Below are 22,276 nucleotides of genomic sequence, written 5' to 3'. Positions count from 1 at the left end.
CATTGTATAGAATATATATATATATATATATATATATACACGACCGCGAAGGATTAAATAAAAGCTGATACAATCTATTTATGTTATGTATGCCTATTATCTTATTCAAAAAATCTTGCTCTCATCCTAAGAAATAAAATGTGCAACAAATGTTATTTATTTTAAAATGAAAATAATGAAATATTTTATTTCGCAGATATTGTCTTTAATTTAAGATCCAAGTGGGATGAATATCTTGATCCAAGCGTTGCGCCAGCCTTTTATTTAGCTATACACGATTCCAGAAGACTCGTTAATCCATTCAGACACGGTATCAAACTTCAAGTACCCGGATATCATGAAATACAAGTTACTGATTATGTGAGTTTTGTTTTCGATATTAAAATCCAGTGATTCCTAAACTAAATTGAAAACCAGCATAAATAAAGCACGAATGAAAGAACATACTATCGTTTCAGTTCTACAGATAAGAACCTTTATTTTTCTGAAAAATTGAAATATCTTTTTATAACATAATCTAGCATAACCATTTAAAAGATAGATCATGCGTCTATTTTTCTACAATAGATCATGCGTCTTTTCTCCCTTCAGTACAGTTTCTGGTCAAATTATTATTAGACGCACTATAAGATTCTATGTAAAATCTTAATTATCAGGTGATACTACACAGCTTTATTGTTTTTACGCGGATGAAACCGGTTTGCACATGTTTACGTTCTTTTACGTTTAGTTACTTGTTGTTACGTTCGTGTTTCAATTGGTTGAATTAAACGATATATAATATAACTATAGAATATTTATTATATCAGGTATTATATTAGTATATTATAATAATTAGACCAAATTATTAGAGAAACTGTGGTTTTTTAATAATTACGTGTTTTGCAAGAGTTTAGATGCAATACTTTTAGTATATTTAAACATACGTGTAATGGATTTTTATTCGGGAGATTTTTTATATACTTCCTAATTATATTTATTTCTAACGTGTCGCACTACAATGTTAATCAATTGATACGCGAACGAAACAAGTGCAAACCGGTTTCAGCGGCATCAGAACAATAAAGCTGTATAGTATCACCTGATAATTAGGATTTTACATAGAATCTTATGGTGAGTTTAATAATTTGGCCATCAGGGATTGTAGAGTCTTGAACATAACAGAACTCTCGCATATTTGCCACCTTTTTCCTAACTATCCAGTTAATTTTTTTTTTTAATAAATTAAAATCCACCCTCTAGTAGATTTTATGTCATTCATTTCCGCACAACCAAAAGTATTCTTTAAAATTCTAACTTAGCTTTCTTTCACAGGTAGAGCAACATCTCTTACCCTATCCTTATGATACGAACTGCACATTGTTTAATCCTGTAGAAAGTACAGATGAAAACTTGGACTTAATGGTATGGCTTAGTTGCACAACCTCCGTAATTATATAGGGTGATTTATTGCATTGCGCCATCAAGACTAAACTTGATTGAAACCCATTGTATATGTGCTTGCTTGTTATCTTAAGGCCTGGTTTCTTAGGACGAGCGCCTTATCTGGGTGTCAGCGTTAAGTTGACGTTACCCTGATGCCAACAAAATACTGGTTTGTTAGCTCAAGGCCTGGTTTCTTAAGAGAAGCGTCTTAACTGGGCGTCAACTTTAAGTTGATATAATTCTGACGCCATAAAAATACCGTTTTGTAGCTCAGCGTGAGCAGTCGGTCCAACACAGACATTATCTCGCATTGCGCATGCGTTAATGACGTAAACAAATATTTATTTTGAATTTGTATTGATTTTGTGATTATCGACCAGTGCTTTAAAGCACAAATAATGACTTTGTCCAAGAAAAAACACATTATAGCTTAGCTAAATAAGGAAGAAGAGGAAAAAAAAGCTGTGTTTAATGTTAAAATTAAAATCTTTGCTGATTTCAATGATCTGTTGTTGGCTGTTGTCCGCCATTGCTTCTGTTGTTAACGTCACGTTGTAATCCAACTGCAGTTGATTTGGACGGCAGTTGTCGTTCAAGCTGAGCGTTCGCTGACGTATGCTGTCAAACTCATAAATTGACCAATCAGAGGTAAACGTTCGTTTCAAGCTGACGCCGACGTTTCCTCAGAAACCAGGCCTTTAATTTTATCTGATGGAACATCTGGTGTTGTAGAAGGAGCTAGTTTGCAACCAAGAATAAAACTAATCGTAGTAGAAAAGTTATGTAGTAGTTATAATAAGGGCTAAAGAGAGTTGTTGTTGTTGTTGATTTACGTCGCACTAGAGCTGCACAATGGGCTATTGGCGACGGTCTGGGAAACATCCCTGAGGATGATCCGAAGACATGCCATCACAATTTTGATCCTCTGCAGAGGGGATGGCACCCCCGCTTCGGTAGCCCAACGACCTGCGCGCGAAGTCGAGCACTTTACGGTAGCACAGTTTAACGAGGACCAATACCGCACACCCTCGGTCCCTACGCAGACTGATCCAAGTGGGTCACCCACCCGCACACTGACCGCAGCCAGTGATGCTTGACTTCGGTGATCTGATGAGAACCGTGTCTTAACGATCAGTCCACTGCGGGACAGGGCTAAAGAGAGAACAGAAGGGCTAGGTCACTCCTTTGAAGAGACTCGTGCCGCTCCGAGCTTCTGATTTCAGTCAGTGACGTCACGGCGGAACTTCTCGCTTTAAAAATAAATAGTTTCGCATGTTACTAGCATCTTTTTCAAACTTATTTCAATACTTTCAATGTTTTCTATATTTTTTTATTTATTTTGAGGTGATTTTCCACTAATTTGATTGCAAAAATGTGACAATGGTAGTCAAATATGAGCTTGCGCGATAGCGACCGGCAAGAATTATTATGAAGCACAAAATTAGAAAACGCAATTTTCCATGTTTCATTTCAGAAAATACCAGAAATGACATCAAATGAATTATAAAATGTACTGGAAGAATTTATCTCTACGTGAATAAAAGCATTATGTTACATGTTTTTTTGCTTATACGTTAAAGAACTTTTAATTTCGCCGTTGAAAATGATACCGTCTCGTAACTTTAAACAGAAAAGTAGAAAAAAACGTACAAGGTCAAAGAAAAGAAAATCCTGAACTTCAAAAATAAAAGTTATGATAAAATAATAAAAGTAATAATAAAAGTTGTGTTTTAATTATAACGCCTTGATTTTAAATATTTTGGAGCAAGTGTAACTTTTCGATTATTATTTGAAAAATTTATTTCTTAGTAATTAGCATTTAAGATTTTTGTTTCCTAGTGATAATATATACAAAAAAATTGCTATTACAAATATAAATAAGAAAATATATTAAAATTAGGTATCCCAATTAATAAAATATCTGGACACTTATATAGTTTACATATTATTATAGGACAATATGCTACTATTCCAGTTCCATTCAATTCCAGTGTTCGATTCCAGTGAAGTTTTGACAGACTCATGAATAAGGCAGTTATATGTTTTCGATTCCAGTGTAGTCAGGGCTCGAAAAACAGCCCGTCCGCCCGTCCTCGGCGGTCAAAAATTTCCCGCGGACAACGAATTTCTCGAATCAGACGTCCACGCGGACGGCCATTTTCCAGTTAATGTTTGTGATACATTTTCAATTTTGTTATCTTACAAGAGTCTAGCGCCTCACTTCTAAAATCACCCTCTAATCTAGAAATCCCGTACAGCAACATACTGCGCATGGTGGATTGATGTTTTTTCCGTCTGGGAAAGGGACTTTTCAGCAATGAATTTACAAAAAAACACATTACGTAAGCGTTAAACTCAATTATGAACATCCACCTAAATGGTAAACCCCTTTCAGATTTCTCTGCAGAAACCTCTGTAAATCATAGGCTTTATTGTGGTACTGGCAAACGTCATATTTGATTCATTTAAAAAACGCAGTACCCTCGGATAAATTGACATTCCAGATAACTTGACCTTTATCATTTAAATTATTTCATAAGAGAAATACTAGGTTACTAATAGTAATCTAGTATTTCTTTTATTACTGTATAATGTTATCCTAGTATTTGTTATCCTAGTAACTACTAGTTCATTGTGCAATTTATATAAATGTTTGTAATAAATAAGAGAAAATTAAATTTTTATTTATTTATAAGCTACGGGTTAGTTTCAAAGGAGGGCAAGTACATTGCTAGACAAGCCGTCCTCGGAGACGAGTAAAATTTCAGAGTTTTTTCGAGCCCTTACTTGAATATCATTTTTCTAAGCTCTTTACTTAAACCGGTATACTCCTTCACTTTTTCATTCATTCATTTATATTTTTATAGTATTAAATTACTTATTAATGAACTAATTATTCGAGAACCATTATACATTTAGAGAGCTGTGAGTATGGATAGATACGGTGGTATTTTGGTGCATTTAAGAATGAAGGTCTAGAAAGCTGTAGGAAAAATAAAATTCACTTAAAGCCTTGGATTTAGAAGTGTTTTGGAACAAAATTAATAATTGTGTTCTACTCATTCAACTAAGNCTGAAATTCTTTAGGGAAAATTTTATCAATTTCCACTCCTTGGTTATATAACTGGGAGGATTTTGGAAGAATTCTCTCTCAAATAGGAACACTCTGCAATATTTGGAGGAAATTTACTGATTTTACTGATTCTTTAGGGAAAATTTTATCAATTTCCACTCCTTGGTTATGTAACTGAGAGGATTTTGATAGAATTCTCTCTCAAATAGGAACACTTTGCAATATTTGGAGGAAATTTACCGAAATTCTTCAGGGAAAATTTTATCAATTTCCACTCCTTGGTTATGTAACTGAGAGGATTTTGGTAGAATTCTCTCTCAAATAGGAACACTCTGCAATATTTGGAGGAAATTTACTGAAATTCTTCAGGGAAAATTTTATCAATTTTCTTAAAGAAGGTACTATTCCTACCTTGAGAGTTGGAACTGATGCTTTCACAAGAGAACACACTATTTAAAAGAACTTTTGGAAAACAATCCATCGTTCAAGGAAATTTCAATCAATTTCTTCTCTGTTGCTATGTGTATAAAAAGAGTTTGGACGGATGGTCTCAGAAAAGAACACACTATTTAGAAGAAACTTCGTCCAATATACCACTGTTCAGCGAGATTTTCAATACCTTTCTCTCTATTGCTAGTTGACTGAAAATTTAAACGGATTCATAATGATATATGAACTTCACAAAATAATACCTTATTTAGGAAAATTTCTGTCATTTTCTCTTCTGTTGCAAGTAGTAAGAAAAGTATTTAAGAAGATTCTCTCAAAAAAGAACTACGGTATTTAGGAGAAATTTTCCATTTTTTTAAAGAAATTTTTACCGTTTTCCTCTCTTTTTCCGAGTGTTTGAAAAGAGTTTGAACAGATTCTTTCATATAAGAGCTACGATATTTAAGAGAAATTTTGTCAAATACTCCATTGTTAAACGAAATTTTTATCTTCTTCTCTCTTTCTAGGTGTATTAAAAGTGTTTTAACATAAAAGAAGAAAAGAGAAATTTCTTCTATTTAAAAGAAATTTTGTCAAAAAGTTCATTGTTAACCCTAATTTTCATTTTTTCTCTTTGTTGCTAGGTGTCTGAAAAGGGTGTAAACATATTCTCTCCCATGAAGAATTACGATATTTGGAAGAAAACCCGAAAAAGTTAAATGATATTTTGAGAGCAATGATGCACCTTAATTTATTCGTCAAGTTGAATTGGATGAAAAGCGATTAAACTATTTTTTGCACGAAAATTTGCGTCAAAATGACAAGGAAACTGTCGTAAAAAAAAGAAAGCGCTTACACTTAATACTTTTACTAAATTAAAAAAATTAAAAAACGGCTGAAATTTAGCTGCTAATCTAATATTTAGACACTCTCATCAGAATAATATGTTTAAATTATATTTAAGTTTAATAATTCTCTCTAAATCGGAAAAAAAAGATGCCTTCAACATTATTTTTAATATTTCGTTTTGAAAAAAAAAACATTTTTAAGAAACCAAGTGAATAGTTTTTAAAACCATATCTTTTATGACACACTACACTGAAGAAGCTTTATTATTTTTTTAGATAAAAAAATAACAGAAGAAAATCAAAATATTTGTTTGAAAAAATGCAGCAATACTCCTTGCGTGTAAGTTATGATCATGTACAATTTTTTTTTCTCATTTAAGAAATTCATGTCATATTTTTCTTATTTTAATTACACACAAGTATCAAAACTTTTTGTCTTTGATTAATCTATTTCAGCCGTGGTTTACTTCATATTTCCAACCAGACCTGTAGAGTTGAAATTAACGAGCCTATGAAGATTTTGTACTAATCAAAGATTAGTACAAAATCGAAGATTAGTACTAATCAAAGATTAGTACAAAATCTTCCTGCTCAATTCCTATTATTTAAATATTTTCAGGTTCATGCGCTGTAAAATATTTTCTTGAATTTAAACAACACCGTGAATCTAAAGAACAATAAATAAAGTGGAAACTACTGTACACCAAAGTGGTGTGTCCAATACGTGTTCATATGCACCAAGAACCGAGGATAATTCCCTGTGTAGGGAAACACTAAAAATGTTTTTTGTTTTTTTTACACTACCTCGCCTATTATATAAATCTAGAAAACTAAATTCAGTGGCGTGACAGCCCATAGAGGGCCAAGGCCTACTGTGCTCATCTCAGTTTTCTTGATCTTGGGCTCTGGGGTGCAGGAGCAGATGTTCTGGTCAGGTGTTCAGCCGAACGCGGAACCCCAAGTGTTTAGTTCTCAAGCATGTGTGGTACTCATTTATCGACCCACTGAAGGGATGAAAGGCTGAGTCAGCCTGGCCGGGCCTGAGGATCGAACCAGGAACCTGTGGCACGACCGCGCGAAGCGCTACCGCTCAGCCACGGGCGCCATTATATAAATCAGGGCTCGAAAAACCGCCCGTCCTCGGCTGTCAAAAATTCCCCGCGGACAACGAATTTCTCGAATCCGACATCAGTGCGGACGGCCATTTTTCGGTTAATGTTCGTGATACATTTTCAATATTTGTTATTAGAATTGATGTTTTCTCTGTCTGGGAGTACTGCAGCTGTTCAAATGGGCTTTTCAGCAATGAACTTACAAAAAAACACATTACGTACTGGTCTTAAACAAGAAGCGTTAAACGCAATTATGAACATGTATCTAAATGGAAAACCCCTTTCAGATTTCTGGGCAGAAACCTCTGTAAGTCATTGGCTTGATTGTGAAACTGGCAAACATATTTGATTCATTTAAAAAACGCAACACCCTCGGATAAATTGACATTCCAGATAACTTGCCCTTTGTCATTTAAATTATTTCATGAAAGAAAGAAATTATTTCATAAAACAAATACTAGGTTACAATTAGTAATCTAGTATTTCTTTTATTACTGTATAATGTAATCCTAGCAACAACTAATTCATTGTGCAATTTTTATAAATGTTTGTAATAAAAAAGAAAATTATATTTTTATTTATACTTTTATATATTTGAACTTAGTTTCAAAGGAGGACGGGTACATTGTTGGACAAGCCGTCCTCAGAGATGGGTAAAATTTCAGATTTTTTCCAAGCCCTGATATAAATATTTTCAGGTTCATGCACTGTAAAATATTTTCTTGAATTTAAACAACACCGTGAATCTAAAGAACACTAAATGTCGTGAAAACTACTTTACACCAAAGTGGTGTGTCCAATGCGTGTTCATATTCACAAAGAACCGAGGATAATTCCTTGCGCAGGGAAATACTAAAAATGTTTTTGTTTTTTTTTTACACTACCTCGCCTATTACTTAAATATTTTCAGGCTCATGCACTATAAAATATTTTCTTGAATCTAAACAACACCGTGAATCTAAAGAACACTAAATATAGTGGAAACTACTTTACAAAGTGGTGTGTCCAATACGTGTTCATATGCACCAAGAAACGAGGATAATTCCTTGTGTAAGGAAACACTAAAAATGTTTTGCTACACTATCTCGCAGTAAAGTAGCTGCCACCATTATATGTACTCAGTTACACTAGAATTTTAAAGGCATTTAACTGGCATGCAATATTTTATTTTAAATTTTAAGCAATTAAATATTTTTAATATTTATTTGAAAGTTATTTACAGGACTCGATCGTACAAATACAAGAATTTTCAGAATGTACAAGAGGTACGATTTTCATTTCTGCTGTTTTCATAAAATATAATTTGCTTTGAAACTTATAGTTAATGTATGCTATTTGTAAATCATAATTTTCTATTTTTCTGTTGTTGACCATTATATGTTGAATTACATGTTAAATTGTCATAATACCATAATAATAAGTTAAATAATTGGATCTTGTTTAGAAATAATTAAAACCTGAACAAATATATATATATATATATATATAATTTTAACCTACATTTCAAACCGGATCATTTTCGATACTAATTCAGGTGAACATCACAAATAAAGAGGATCCCAGACTGATTGACTCGATCCCAAAGTTTAANTATATATATATATATATATTAATGAAAAACAAACAATAATTAAAAGTGGCGAATTAGTCATAATAGGTTAGGAACAATGTTCTAGATAAATGATCTACAGGCTTACTACTACTTATATCCACAAAAATATAAAGGAAAAAAAAACTAAAGTTTTTATTTCAGAGGTGGTTAACCTTTAGGTTTAGTTGTAATATCTAAAGAAAAAAATGAGGCTTGCCTTTTCATCTTTTTCCAACATACTCAAAACTGTAGAAAAACGTAAAAATATTATTTCATTCGCTCGTGGAAATTTTACGCAAATATCATTTTCTTCTTTATGTAAGTAAGACCGAGTGATATAAACTTAAAAAGTAATGCAACACATACGAATAAATTACAAACTTACATTTTGTTATAAACATTTTTATAGGTTCCTTCAGTTAGGTTATGTATAAAAATAAAAATGAATTAACTTGAGTTTTTTTTTAATTCTAAAATTTATTTAACAGTCAATACCAAGTTAATCTGACTTTTAAATTTGCGTTTTTTTTTTTACCAACTCTTGGATCCCACTTTTGGCATGGTTGTAATTTATCTCTCTGTTCCATATGTCTTTTTTGTGTTATTAAGGTGACATTGACCCAACTGTATAGTATCCAAAATAAAATTAGTATTGGAAAAGCTGGATACATTAGACGCTAGTTTTTTTTTTCCTTTGAAAAAAAATAGTATGACATAATATTTCTTAACTATTTACGAAATTCGTTTCCTCAAAGAAGTGACGATAGTTATTTCGTCACTTTTACGAAATGTTCGCTCAAACCATATACCAAGAAACGGTTTCATCAAAAACGAAGAAAAGTTCGTGAAATGTGAGTATTCCTTTTTCACAGAGTGGAGTGTGAAACATTCAACTCTCCATTTCGCAGGTAATTGATTATGATTATGAACGATTGATTGGTTCGATTGATTATTGATTATGATAAGGAGCTATTGATTATCTCAATTGATTATAGATTATGATTATGAGCGATTGGTTGTCTCAATTGATTATTGATTATGAGCGATTGATTGTCTCAATTGATTATTGATAATGATAAGGAGCTATTGATTGTCTCAATTGATTATAGATTATGATTATGAGCGATGGGTTGTCTCAATTGATTATTGATTATGAGCGATTGATTGTCTCAATTGATTATTGATTATGATAAGGAGCTATTGATTGTCTCAATTGATTATAGATTATGATTATGAGCGATTGGTTGTCTCTATTGATTATGAGCGATTGGTTGTCTCTATTGATTATGAGCGATTGATTGTCTCAATTGATTATGATTATGAGCGATTGATTGTCCCAATTGATTATTAATTATGCTTATGAGTGATTAATTGTCTCAATTGATTATTGATTATGATAAGGAGCGATTGATTGTCTCAATTGATTATTGATTAAGCATTATGAGAGCGCAGACGGTTCTTGCTAAACAATCAGAATTTGTATTCTTCGTTTGGCCGTTATTCGTTTTGGCTCAAGCTAATCCCCTACCCATATTTTAACACTAATCGTTCAAAATAACCAACAGTGTCCTGGTGCTGTTCTTCATTGTTTGAAAACAGACGGGTCCATGAGCAAGATTCAGAATTTTTAGATCAAGTGGTGTAAGGTAAGTAGCTGCGTTAACTACGTCGCACTGGAGCTGCACAATGGGCTATTGGTGACGGTCTGGGAATTATTCCTGAGGATGATTTGAAGACATGCCATCGCAATTTCGATCCTCTGCAGAGGGGATGGCTCCCACGCTTTGGTAGCCCAGCGACCTGTGCGCTAAAGTCGAGCACTTTACGGTAGAACAGTTTAACGAGGACCGATACCGCTAATCTCGGTCCCTACGCAAGGCTGATCTAAGTGGTCACCCACCCGCTTACTAACCGCAGCCAGTGACTCTTGACTTCGGTACTCTACTGAGAACCGTGTCTTTACGATCAATCCACTGCGGGACTCAAGTGATATTACAACAGACTGATGTATACAACAGAGTCTGAAAGCAAGAATTTGCCGTAAAACAGGGGAGATAAAGAACAACAGTGCGTAAAATAAAAATTTTGCTTGAGGGAAAAAAGAAAAAAAAAACAGAGTCTGAAATTAAGAGCTTTAAGAAAAGGGAGTGAGTCTTTTCACCAGTAAATGTTTGAAAGTTAATTAATTTTAAATTGCACTCCTATTCTCTTGTATTGAATTTTTTTATCTTCTTGATATATATTAAGATTCTTTTTTTCTTCGATTATTATAGAATTTAAATTTTGGATATCTGGAAAGAAAAGTACTTTATCCCAGACTTTATAATAAGTAAGTTCTTATACGATAGATAAAAAATTATTTTAAACTCCTCTCCAAAGCTTCACTATTTTTTTTCATCAGTTCAGTATTCCTTTCATAATTTAAACTATGTAAATTGTTCTTAGAGTTAATGAGTAATTCCTAAATGCTTTGTTCAACCCCTCATAATTATTTTTCAACGGAGTATCATCGTTCCTTATTTAATGATGTGTAAATTTTCTGAGAGAAAATTAATTATTGTTCTGGGCTCAGTTCAACGCGTTACAGTTTATGAACGAAACAGCATTTATTTGGTATTTCACGATCTCTTAAGTTCTCAACCAGTAAATAATTTGTGTTTTTAGAACTCTCTCATTCTATGCCTCACAATTGTTTTTCATCTGAGTAGCATTCAGTTAATATTTAATAGTGTCGGAATTGCTGCCGCTACTAAACAACATCTACAAGCCGACCGGCCTATGTAGGGGTTAGGGAATTACCCTTGCATCTGAAAAGTTCTGGGTTCGAATCCTGGACAAGGCATGGATGTTCCTTCCTTCTCTGTACTATCTGTCCTTACTGTGGGAGCAACGTTGGCACCCCTGAAGAAGTGGCCAACACATCTGCCCTTCAGGTGCCTGTGTGTGACCTAGGTCATTATCGAGGTGGGCATTGAAAAAAAAACATCTACAACAACAAATAGCTAGAGTCAGACATGTTTGGCATGGGTTAGGATGGGTTGTCTTGGGTTAGCTTGCATGTTCTAAGATAAGTTTAACGGTCCAGAAATATATACAGAACCAAATTAGGGGATAGGCATTTAAAATTTTGAAAATTGAAATATAAGGGACACCCTAATGCTCACATATGGATATACTGAGGTGATAAAAGCCATGCGATACCTCTTAAAATCTTGTCGGACCTAATCTGACTCCACGAAGAGCAGTACGTCAACGTAACATGGACTCAACAGGTAGTTGGAAGTCTCGTGCAGGAAGATTGAAGCCATGCAGCATCAATAGATGTCCGCGTAAGAGTTTCGGATGCAGGAGTACACGAACAGACCTTTCAATTATATCATCTAAATGTTCGATTCATGTTGGGCGGTTTAGGTGAGCAAATCATTCGATGGAATAATCCAGAATATTCATCAAACCAGTCGCTAACATTAAAGATCCGATGACATTGTCGTCCATAAAAATGCCATCATTGTTTCCCAGATAGCAAAATAAGGCTCATTTTCCCTCAACAAAGGCCTTTTAATGTTAACCTAAAAAGGTTTGTAATACGGTTTACGCGTAAACCTCCTAACCTTAAAACGAGATCTGTGACAATCTTTTATATTCTACGCACATTACCCTAATCCAAAACCGTGGAAAACGATCTTCTCTATAAAAACCTTAAATCGAGGTTTGACTGAAAAAATACTCTAATTGAGCTGGTCTCAAGGTGAAAATAATCTAAAATCTAGTTAATTGTAAGGTTTCCTTTCGCAACGTCTTGTATGTTCAGCTGAAATCCAACATTGTCATGAAATTTTAATGGACAGTGCAGTTTGCTCCTATCGCTAGTGTGACGCCTGCTAAAACGTCATTACGGATTTCAGTGACAATACTTTTTAAAAGAGCTTTTAAAAATAATTTTTAATCCTTTTAGGACAAAAGGTTCGAAACTGCAATATTTTTGCTTTATCGAAAAAAGGTTTCTAGTACAAACATTTTCGTGACCATAAAAATAAAATTCGGAGACAATGTCGCCGTAAGGTTACATGCTTTCTGGGTTGAGTACATGCAGTCCATGAGTAGCTGCAAGTGATCTCCAAGTAGCTAAACATAATCATTTCCATGCAATGATCGGTGCAATCAGACCATAAGACCCAGTGCATTCCATGAAAAAGCTGTCCACACCATCTTGGTGCCCATACCAAATTGCCATACCTTATTGACAACTTGGGACCGAGCTTTCATGAGGTCGGCACCATACGCGAACTCTCTCATCAACACGGACTCCAGCTGATAACGTGATTCATTTGACCAATCTACAGCTCTCCAGTCGTCTAAAGTCTAACCAATATAGTCATGAAAGGCACTAGACAATGATGTCGTGCTGTAAGTAATGGTACATCGGTCTGCCATATCCCATTTCAGCCGAATTTCGTTACAATGTCCTAAGGGACACGTCCCGCATTGATGCATGCAGTCATTTTACGCAATGTCACATGCCTGTTATTCTACGCGCACGTCTGCGGTCTCAGTCATTAAATGCAAGTGGTCGGCCCCTACGTTGTCTTTTATGGTACTATATGCCTGGAATTAGATATTCCAGGCACACTTTTGACACAGTAGATCTAGGAATATTTGATTCCCTCACAACTTCCGAAATGGAATGTCCCAAGCGTCCATCTCAAATCCAAGAGTATATATGTTCAAAGTCTGTTAATATCCTTTCCTAATAATTACATCATAAACATTCTCAGGTGAATAACTTGAACAAAAATAAAAGTTCTGACAATGCACCACCCCATTTATACTTTTTGCACGTAATATTACTGCCATGTGTATCAGGGTTGCAAAAAGCCCGGGTTTTTCCAGAAAAACTCAATCCGACTGGGTTTTATTGGGCTTTTCTGGGTTATATTGGGTTTTTCATGTTTTATTAGGGGTTTTTTTTCAAAAGAAAGGACAGGGATAAGTACCTTATTTAAAAAAAGCTTATTTTAATATTAATGATTAAGTTTAATTTTATGAATTGACTTAACATATAGCAAAAGGTGACTCTCCAGTCTCCAAACACAGTTAGATTTTTCACCATAGGTTCATTTTTTTAAGCTAGACTACATATATATTTCAATAGAATAGCTCTTTAATATAGCAGAGGATAAAAAAGAAACCAATTTTAGAAAAACCCACTTTAGGGTGGGTTTTTCAGAGTGGGTTTTACTGGGTAGGTGGGTTTCTTGCAACCCTGATCTGTATGTTTGCATACTGCTGATATTCCATTTCTTTTGTCACCTCTAGTGAGTGCATATTAGTAATCTTGCTCCAGTATTTTTACAAAATGTCACGTGACGCTTACCTTTTTTAAACTTTTGATGGAAAAATCTTAGCTTTAAACTTTGTTGAATGATTTTTTTTTCAATTATTTAAAAGAAATTTTTATAAATGATTAGAATAGAAACAAGTTTTTTGTTATGCCTCTACTTTTTACAAATACACTTAGGAAAACAATATTCATTATTTGTTTAATTTACAGCTCCCAATTTGTGTATATCGGAGTGACTTTCAAAAATGCAAAGTTCAGAATGATCAACTTCGTTCCAACAATGTTGGTGAGTCAAATTTGCTTTAAATACGAAACTTTCTCCTCAGTAAAAATTGCAAAAGTGAATTATTTTCCCGCATGATCAGATGCTTGAAGCAGGATCTCTTTTATATTCCACCACGCATTTAAAAACTGCAAGTTTAACAGCTTCACAGTGGATATGGGTACGATATGGGTAGCCACTTATAGACACTTCTCATACATTAATATTCATTCATCAAATCATGAGAACCTGCCACGGCAGCACAAAAAGATCAATGTCACAACAAGCGGACTCAATGTCTCGAAATTATGAGCTATGCACGCTTTTGATCATCACAACTTGAGCCAACGATCAAAGAAGGCATACAAGCCTCAAAGCACAGAGCCCGAATAATACCTCCTAGAAGATAGAAGACCTTAGTACGGGTTACCACAAACGAGAAATTTGATTCTAAGTGTAATGACATTTTTCTTGTATCCTTCCAATGCGCACCTTAGTAGCCCGAAGGTTGGTACATTTTTCTGATTTGACCTCCACTGCGCAATTTATGTTGGTTACGTCGGACTGCTAAATTGATCCGTGCTGAGGCCTTCTCTCTTCTAGGAGGTGTTGGCCCGAAGCACTCTGTTTTAAATACCAGTTGTTTTCGCGGAATTTCTCCGTATATTTAATGGTTTAAAGCTGTTTTTGTGACAAAACGGTGTTCTCCGTTTTTCATTCTCATCCTAAACCGATTAAAACCGGCAGTTAAAATTTTAGTTTTTGCCACGAAGTTTTGCCTTCCGTAATATAACTTTGTCTTTTCTGCAATCATTTTACGATTATTTTCTATGCTTGCTTCAGAGCCGCGATGGCTCAGGGGATAGAGCGTTCGCCTTCCAATGAGGTGAACCGAGTTCGAATCCAGCGATGGCTGGTCGATGCGAATTCCTCACTAGGCTCGCACCGACCACAGAGCTGACGTAAAATATCCTCAGTGGTAGACGGTGGTTAGAGTCCCCTTGCCGTCAGGCTTACCGTTGGAGGTTTTCGTGTTTTTTTTCTATCCGTGTAACGCAAAAGCGAGTTAGTTCCATCTAAAAGTCCAAATTTCTCCCAATACTTGATCCAGGAGTACCCTTGTATTCTGTATTGGGTCCAAAATTACAAGGCTACGGAGTTGAACATTAGAGGTCGTAAACGTAAAAAATTGGGTCGGCTGTTCAACAACGGTTATATATATTTAAAAAAAAATACGTACGAGTATCCTTCTCAAGCAGTCAGACAAAAATTGAGTCGGCTGTTCAATGACGGTTATAAAATGAAGCATACTTGCTTCAAATTTTTAGCAATTATTTCGTTGTTTAGAACATCGCATAAATAATGTTGCGATTCGACTTTATTATTGAATTGAAATAATATTGGAACGATATTCACACTATTACAATTTCTTCACAACAAAACACTTAAACCGCAGTGGCCGAGGGGATTGGTCACGCGTCTCTCAATGAAGTGACCCAGATTCGATTCCCAGCAACGACGAATCGATACAAATTCTGCCGACATAAAATATTCCCATTCAGTTAGTGCAAGTGCAGATTTACATTATAAGTTTCAGAGAGAAAACGTGTCCTAATTTGGTAAGAAGTCTGTTGAGACAACAGATTTATTTTTGTATAAACTTTTTTATTACACTAAGAAACCAGCCTGATTAAGAATTTTCTTTGCAATCTTTAGGGAAAAAACTTTATGATCCTTATGGTTAAAAACCTTTGATGCTTTGGATCTGCATCATAAATTTAAAGGTTTTGCGCAACCAAACCAGTTGCCAGTTTAAAACTGTAAATCTTACAGGATATTTCTTACAGTGGCAACAGGGTAGCACTGACTAACTGCAAACGACAAGCAGAAATCGGGCCGACACCAGCAAAACAGCAACTATGTCACGGCCCTGAGACTCAGGCCTCTTGCTGGAAGATTTTTCAACTATATATAATTATCTAGTTTAACCATTTATTATAACCATTATTAACTATTATGATTAAAACAAACAAAATTATTAACAAAACAGATTGTTATTAACAAAAATGATTATTAAATAATTATATATATTTAATATTCATTTTCGTTTCAGTTTAATGAATAAAATGCATTGTAGCATTCATTTTGCATTAATATTTTTTAGCCCATGGAACTGTTTAGCAACATCGGTGGATTTTTGGGCATTTGGATTGGATCCTCTATCATATCAGTCTCTGATTTATTATACAAACTGTCTGAATTCATCTACATTTACATCATGAAACTTGTTAAAAAGAAATCAATGACAAGGCGATCGTAATTGCAGATAAAGTTCAAATAAGTCATATTTTTGTTCAAATGTACTTTTCTTTCCTTCCCAATTTGGTTAGTAAAGTTATAATTGATGTTACCTGATTGAAAACTTCATTCGCTTTAAAAATATGTATTTTCAAATAGTATTACGCATTTGTAGAAATAATATTGTTATTAAATATATTGTTCAACCATATTATTTGTTATTTGCAAGGAATTTTAATCATTTGGAACGTTAAAAGTTTTACATCACACATACAAGCACTGCATTCTACACAATTATTATTAAATAAAAATAGATGAAAAATAAAACTCACTTAATAATCAGCACAACAATTGATCAATCAATTGATAAATCTGATATCAAACAGCAATTGATAAAGCTGGTCTTCTTAAGTACTTTATTCATATAGCACTATAAAGATTAACAGTTGTCTTTTCTTCAAATGCTTTTCTTTTTAAATTAAATTTCGACTTCGAAATAACAGAATTCCACCAGGTTCCTTAAAATTTAATAGAATTTCGACACGCACTTCTAACATAATATACAAGCATTACATATAACACAATATACAAATTACTGAAAATTATGTAAGAAACACAAGCTAATCACGTAGAATGTTTTAAAACCAACTGAAAATAGCTGCAAACGATTTCAGTCGGCAACCATCGTGCTTGTATTGGTTTTTGGAGCACGTGACAAAAACAATCAATTTCACAACAAAAAGTGCTTTTATTTATCGTTACAACACCAATGCTGTGGGCCGGGATAGTTTGGTTGATAGGGCGTTGGGCTCATGTCAAAGAGGTCGTGAGTTCGATTTCCGCAGGTCGAAGGCTCCCCGTGTAGTAAATGGTGGCTAGTGTACTTTAAATCTGTCGGGTCACAAAGTCCTCCAAGTTCCCATAACAAATCAATACCTCTGGGGGTACTAAATTGGAGATTGCTCTTTTTGTGGTTCATGTCAAAATTACTATCTGTGGATGATAGGTAGGTAGGTACTTTATTTACGTCGCACTAGCGCTGCACAATGGGCTATTGGCGTCGGCCTGGGAAACATCCCTCAGTATGATCCGATGACACGCCATCGCAATTTTGATCCTCTGCAGAGAGAATGCCTCCATTTGCTTTGATTGTCCGTGCGATTTGCGTGCGAAGTCGAGCACTTTACGGTAGAACAGTTTAACGAGGATCTGTGGATGAATCTATCCGATCTGTGGATGAATAAATGGATGTATGAATGGGTCAGCCCTCCAACCCGGACTGTGACGTGTGTGACTGAAATCGTATTCTTGGCCCACGATGACGCCATTGAAAAACAAGAAATACACCCCCTGCCTTAAATTCACTTGGTTTTACCAAGCAGGCTTGCAAGTAGAATTAGAAACAAAAACACAGATGTAGTAAAAAAAAAATAGCATCAAAAGTTGGTGAAAAAATTACAGCAATTTATTACAATGCAGCAAAAATTTCTTTCCGTGAGAACATGAGGAACCCATAAGTCGAACTTTGAGATAAGACCTAAGTAGAACCTAAACCTAAATTACTATGAACAGTACCGAATTCGATAAATTTAAAATCTCAACGATCGGTTTGCATCAATCAATGTCTTTATTACGTCTATATCAGCTTCAACTGGCCTTCCAGAAAGTGATGCTTCTTCAACATCAAATTTGCTGAATTGTAAATTTGAAAACCAGTTTTTGGTACTAGCGTATTATCAATACATCGTCTCTAGACCATTCGGATTTTTTTTTTTTTTCCTACCTGAATAATATTTTCACCTTTTCGATAGTAAAAATAAAGTAAAATTATAATTCCGATAACCTAACAGATTTTTTAAGTAACTATTACTCTGTTTTTTATAATTAAAAAATACCAAACTATATTGTTACTCGTAATTAGAACGTCAGGAAAAAAAATTAGATAAGAGACATAAATGTCCCATCTGCTTTTTTTAGCATTAAATCAATTTTTTTCCCTGCGGCTCAGACTCACATTATTAAAATTTCGGTGGGAGAATACGCTTCGTACAACGGTACTCGTGGCCCTGAAGGAGATTTCGTTGTAAGCGCGTGCAGCAGTTAATGTATTAAAATGTGCATTGGATATTCATGACTTCTCATATCAAATATAAAGTGGGTTTTCTACAATTTCAAAACAAAAACACAGTCTTAACATTTACATTAAAACTTAATTTTTTGATTAAAGTCTTAGTTCAATTAAAAGATATTAGATTGAAAATCCAAATTTTTTAGATTATTCAAACTAATTATTTTAAACTGTTACAACTCACAAATATCAGGAAACTCACAAATCAAAAATATCAGGAATCTCACAAATCAGAAATATTATTACAAAAAGCTGAAAATAAAGGACCAAATATAACCTATCAGGAAAATCAATAATTTCAGGATTACTACAAGCCGGGATTAGCAAAAGTCATTAGTTTCAACAACAAAAAAAAAAACGGATTTATTTAGTTTAACTTAGATTTTTTCTAGAATATTTACTCGCCAAATTATCCAACATAATGTAATACTAGCACATAATATTATTTAGAAATAATAATGTAACTAAAACAACGCATATTTCTAACTAAAATGTTTAAAACAAATTTAATCTAATTATTACAAAGTAACCATTGAAAAAATAAAGCCATAATTATCTTCATGCAAGCTAAAAATCCTAAAAATTTCAAAGACAGATTAGTCAGTTAAATATCCAATGAATAGTAAACTAGTTGAGATTAGAATACATTAAAGAAAAAAAGTATTATTCTTATATTATTCAAGTATTTCTTTATTATTGATATACAAAAATTACTTATTAAATAAATTTTAATAGTACTTGCATTAAAATAAACAAAAAAACTTAGATGGGTTTAATTCAAATATGTTCACTAAAGGCAAATTATTTTACATGGTTATTGAGAAAATATAATTTTAAAAATCTCAAGCCATGTTTAGCCTCTAATTTTATTTATTTATTAATCTATTTTGAAATTTTATTTATTTATTAATCTATTTCGTAATTTTATTTATTTATTAATCTATTTTAAAATTTAACAATTTATATACATTTTCTTCATACTTCTTTGGATAAAACCTTCATTATTAATGAAATGCTGTTGTTGCTTGCAGTTTTTGAGAGGAAAGCCTGGAGAAAAATTTTTGGTGCTATAAATGTGGGTAGCTAATGGACATAACATAATTTTGAGCATTATAGGATATCCAAGAAAGCTGATATCTTCAAATACATCAAAATAATTGGCTTAAAGTTTGAAGGTCAGAAGACCTTCTTAGACGATCTTCAATTACAAGCCAATGGGAACTTTGAGATAAGCCTAAGATCAGATGGGTTAGCCTAAGACTGTGTGGAAGAGGATTTTAAAATCCTAAGAATTACTAAATGGAGAACAATCGCAAAGAAAAGAGTAGAATGGAAGAAGATTCTAGGAAAGACTCTGGCCCACAAAGGGCTGTCATGCCAATAGAAGTATCAATGAAATCAAATTTCACACGCCCAAAAGATAAAAGAATATATTCATAAATAAATAATGTGTACAAATATTTTTGATCAATTTTTGCTGTTTTTTGATCTAACTCTTTTCTAGACCTGATCATTTACCCACTTCCGTTACCAGCTATATTATGTTCCTAATCCAAATGACAGTGGGATCAGTCACTAACCATTAGAGTAGGGATCAGTGGGTGTGGTTGCAGTGAAGCAATATAAAAGCATATTTAAAGTATTCATTTTTTTTATTATTATGCTAAGGGAGAAAAATATTTTTTTATTTTTTAATTGTTATTGAAAATATTAGTTAATTGTTAAATGGAATAGTTAAACACTCTAAAACGCTTTGGAATGGTTTAGTTAATTTCAATTAAGGGCTTAAAATATTTTTAAAAAAAAAGAAGTTTTTTTTCTTCTTTAAAAAAAAACGGCTTAGTTATAACTCTGTTCTTAAAAGCACAATATCTATCGCTAAATAGAGTTTATCGTCAATCACAATTTCAATCAATTTTCGCCTTACTATATCAACATTGCTAAAATTTTAACTGCAGCTTTAATAGTGCCAGCATAAATAACAATTTTTTCTTTTGATTTGATACTTCACTTTATACTTACAGTACCACTCACTGTATTTAGAAGCTTATTATCTACCATTTACAACAAAAATAGTTTTTGTTGTAATTAGTTCTAATGCACAATTATTATTTTAGAAAAACTGAAACTGTGAAAAAAATCAATCAGGCATATTTTTAAATTTTTATTTTAAAAAACTATAATGCAACACAAATATATATATATTTATACATACAGATATATATTTATCATACATACAGATATAAATTTATAATCAATAACAAACTCTTGATTACAAGTGATTGATGAATTTACACGATGAGAATATATACAAAAACTTTGGCATACACAGTGGATGAATCAGTAGAAGTTTTGATTATATAGTTTTCATTCTGAAAAAGAAACACCTAAATTATTCACAAATTAATTCATCAAAACAAGTAAAACATATTTGAGGTTATTCCATAATTAATAACCCTAAATATATATTTTTAAAAATATTTCTTATCAAAAGCTAAGCAAAATAAAGATATAAATTAGAATTCACAAATAAATATTTAAGTCAGGAAAAAAATAAGAAAACTACTGAAAACTGACGAATCACTATTGAGGAAAGTGCGATTGAAAACCTCAAAATCAGCTGGATAGCTGAAGGAAAGCAGGAGGAACTGAAAGGTGATAATCAGAACTGGCAATCTAACAGATTTACATAGTGGAAGCTAATATAGTGAATGTGATATTTGTAATTAAATTATCATTTGAATTGAAGGATTGTTTTAAATTATAATGCTTTAAATTTATAAAAATAGAGAATTAAACAGATAATTTAAAAAATCACTCTTAGACTTTTTTGGTCAGATTGTTTTATACGCTTTTTCTGCCTTCTGAAGAAAAAAAGTCTATTAACAAACCGTTTATATAACAGCAACCATACGCTGCATTTAATTTGAGATGTGTAGAATATGGTTAAACACACACAAAAAAGTTCTGGGGGAATTCAGGCAGCCCAAAGAAAAATTTTTGTAGAATTAAAGTAAAATTGTTCCAAATTTTTTTGTGTCGCCTTGCAGAACTTTTCTCTGTAATGAGAGGGGGGGAAAAACTATGGGAAATTCTTCCACCAGAAAAAAAAATCTTACAAGAACGAAGGAATGTCTCGATGTAAGGAGGTGATGTGCATTTTCTGTTATGCAAATAACTTTACATAGCTACCAACATGGGTAGGAAAAAATCCAGTGGATTTTAAGAAGAATTATAAATTTTAAGATAATTGTTGCGTAATGTACTAAATATTTTACACATAGGGAATTTTAGGGATTTTTATATCACAGATTATCTCTGAGAATTATCTACACCCCTGTATTGTTCACGCTTGCTTAAAAAAATATATTTTAAGCAAATAAATATAGCAATACTGAAATTATTCATACCATGATTTACAAGGGACTATCTGCCATTTAAATCCATAGGAACCACAGGACGATTAGGAACTTGAAAAGGTTGGACATTCATGATAGGAGGATTCATCGGATGTTGAAACATGTTCTGACTTGCAAGCATATAGTTTGGTATGTTTATGATTTGGGAAGATTGATTAGGATTCACCTGAAACATACAAACATTCAAAATTAAATGAAAGTTTTCAAAAGAATAATTATCTAAGCATAGGCCATCTTTAAAACATGGGTACTATAAATGAGTGATATGGATAATTTAAAAATAAGTGATGTTATACTAATAACAAACTAAATAAGTAATGTGTGTGTATATATATATATATATACATACA

The 22,276-nt window shown here is 33.1% G+C and overlaps 2 protein-coding genes across 3 annotated transcripts in view; one reads left to right on the top strand and one right to left on the bottom strand.

Moving 5' to 3' along the window:
• Positions 1-16,588, top strand: part of LOC107452262 (uncharacterized) — a 54,391-nt gene extending 37,803 nt beyond the window's left edge. Inside the window, exons 13-20 of the mRNA XM_071181865.1 lie at positions 197-360; positions 1,315-1,404; positions 5,572-5,641; positions 6,052-6,115; positions 8,110-8,152; positions 10,752-10,807; positions 14,030-14,105; positions 16,246-16,588. Coding sequence (XP_071037966.1) covers positions 197-360; positions 1,315-1,404; positions 5,572-5,641; positions 6,052-6,115; positions 8,110-8,152; positions 10,752-10,807; positions 14,030-14,105; positions 16,246-16,401 — 719 coding nt within the window. The 3' untranslated portion in view covers positions 16,402-16,588. The remainder of the gene's footprint in view (positions 1-196; positions 361-1,314; positions 1,405-5,571; positions 5,642-6,051; positions 6,116-8,109; positions 8,153-10,751; positions 10,808-14,029; positions 14,106-16,245) is intronic.
• A 4,070-nt stretch (positions 16,589-20,658) lies between these two features.
• The window catches only part of LOC107452266 (uncharacterized), a 58,131-nt gene continuing 56,513 nt past the window's right edge, over positions 20,659-22,276 (bottom strand). For both annotated transcript variants that reach the window (XM_043049615.2, XM_043049616.2), the window contains 2 exons: positions 21,918-22,092; positions 20,659-20,879 (listed from right to left, as the gene is read on the bottom strand). In XM_043049615.2, the coding sequence (XP_042905549.1) occupies positions 21,934-22,092 (159 nt within the window). In that variant the 3' untranslated portion in view covers positions 20,659-20,879; positions 21,918-21,933. The remainder of the gene's footprint in view (positions 20,880-21,917; positions 22,093-22,276) is intronic.

The sequence above is a fragment of the Parasteatoda tepidariorum genome, chromosome 6, assembly GCF_043381705.1.
Source record: "Parasteatoda tepidariorum isolate YZ-2023 chromosome 6, CAS_Ptep_4.0, whole genome shotgun sequence".
Taxonomy (NCBI): domain Eukaryota; kingdom Metazoa; phylum Arthropoda; class Arachnida; order Araneae; family Theridiidae; genus Parasteatoda; species Parasteatoda tepidariorum.
This window is presented reverse-complemented; position numbering and strand designations above follow the sequence as displayed.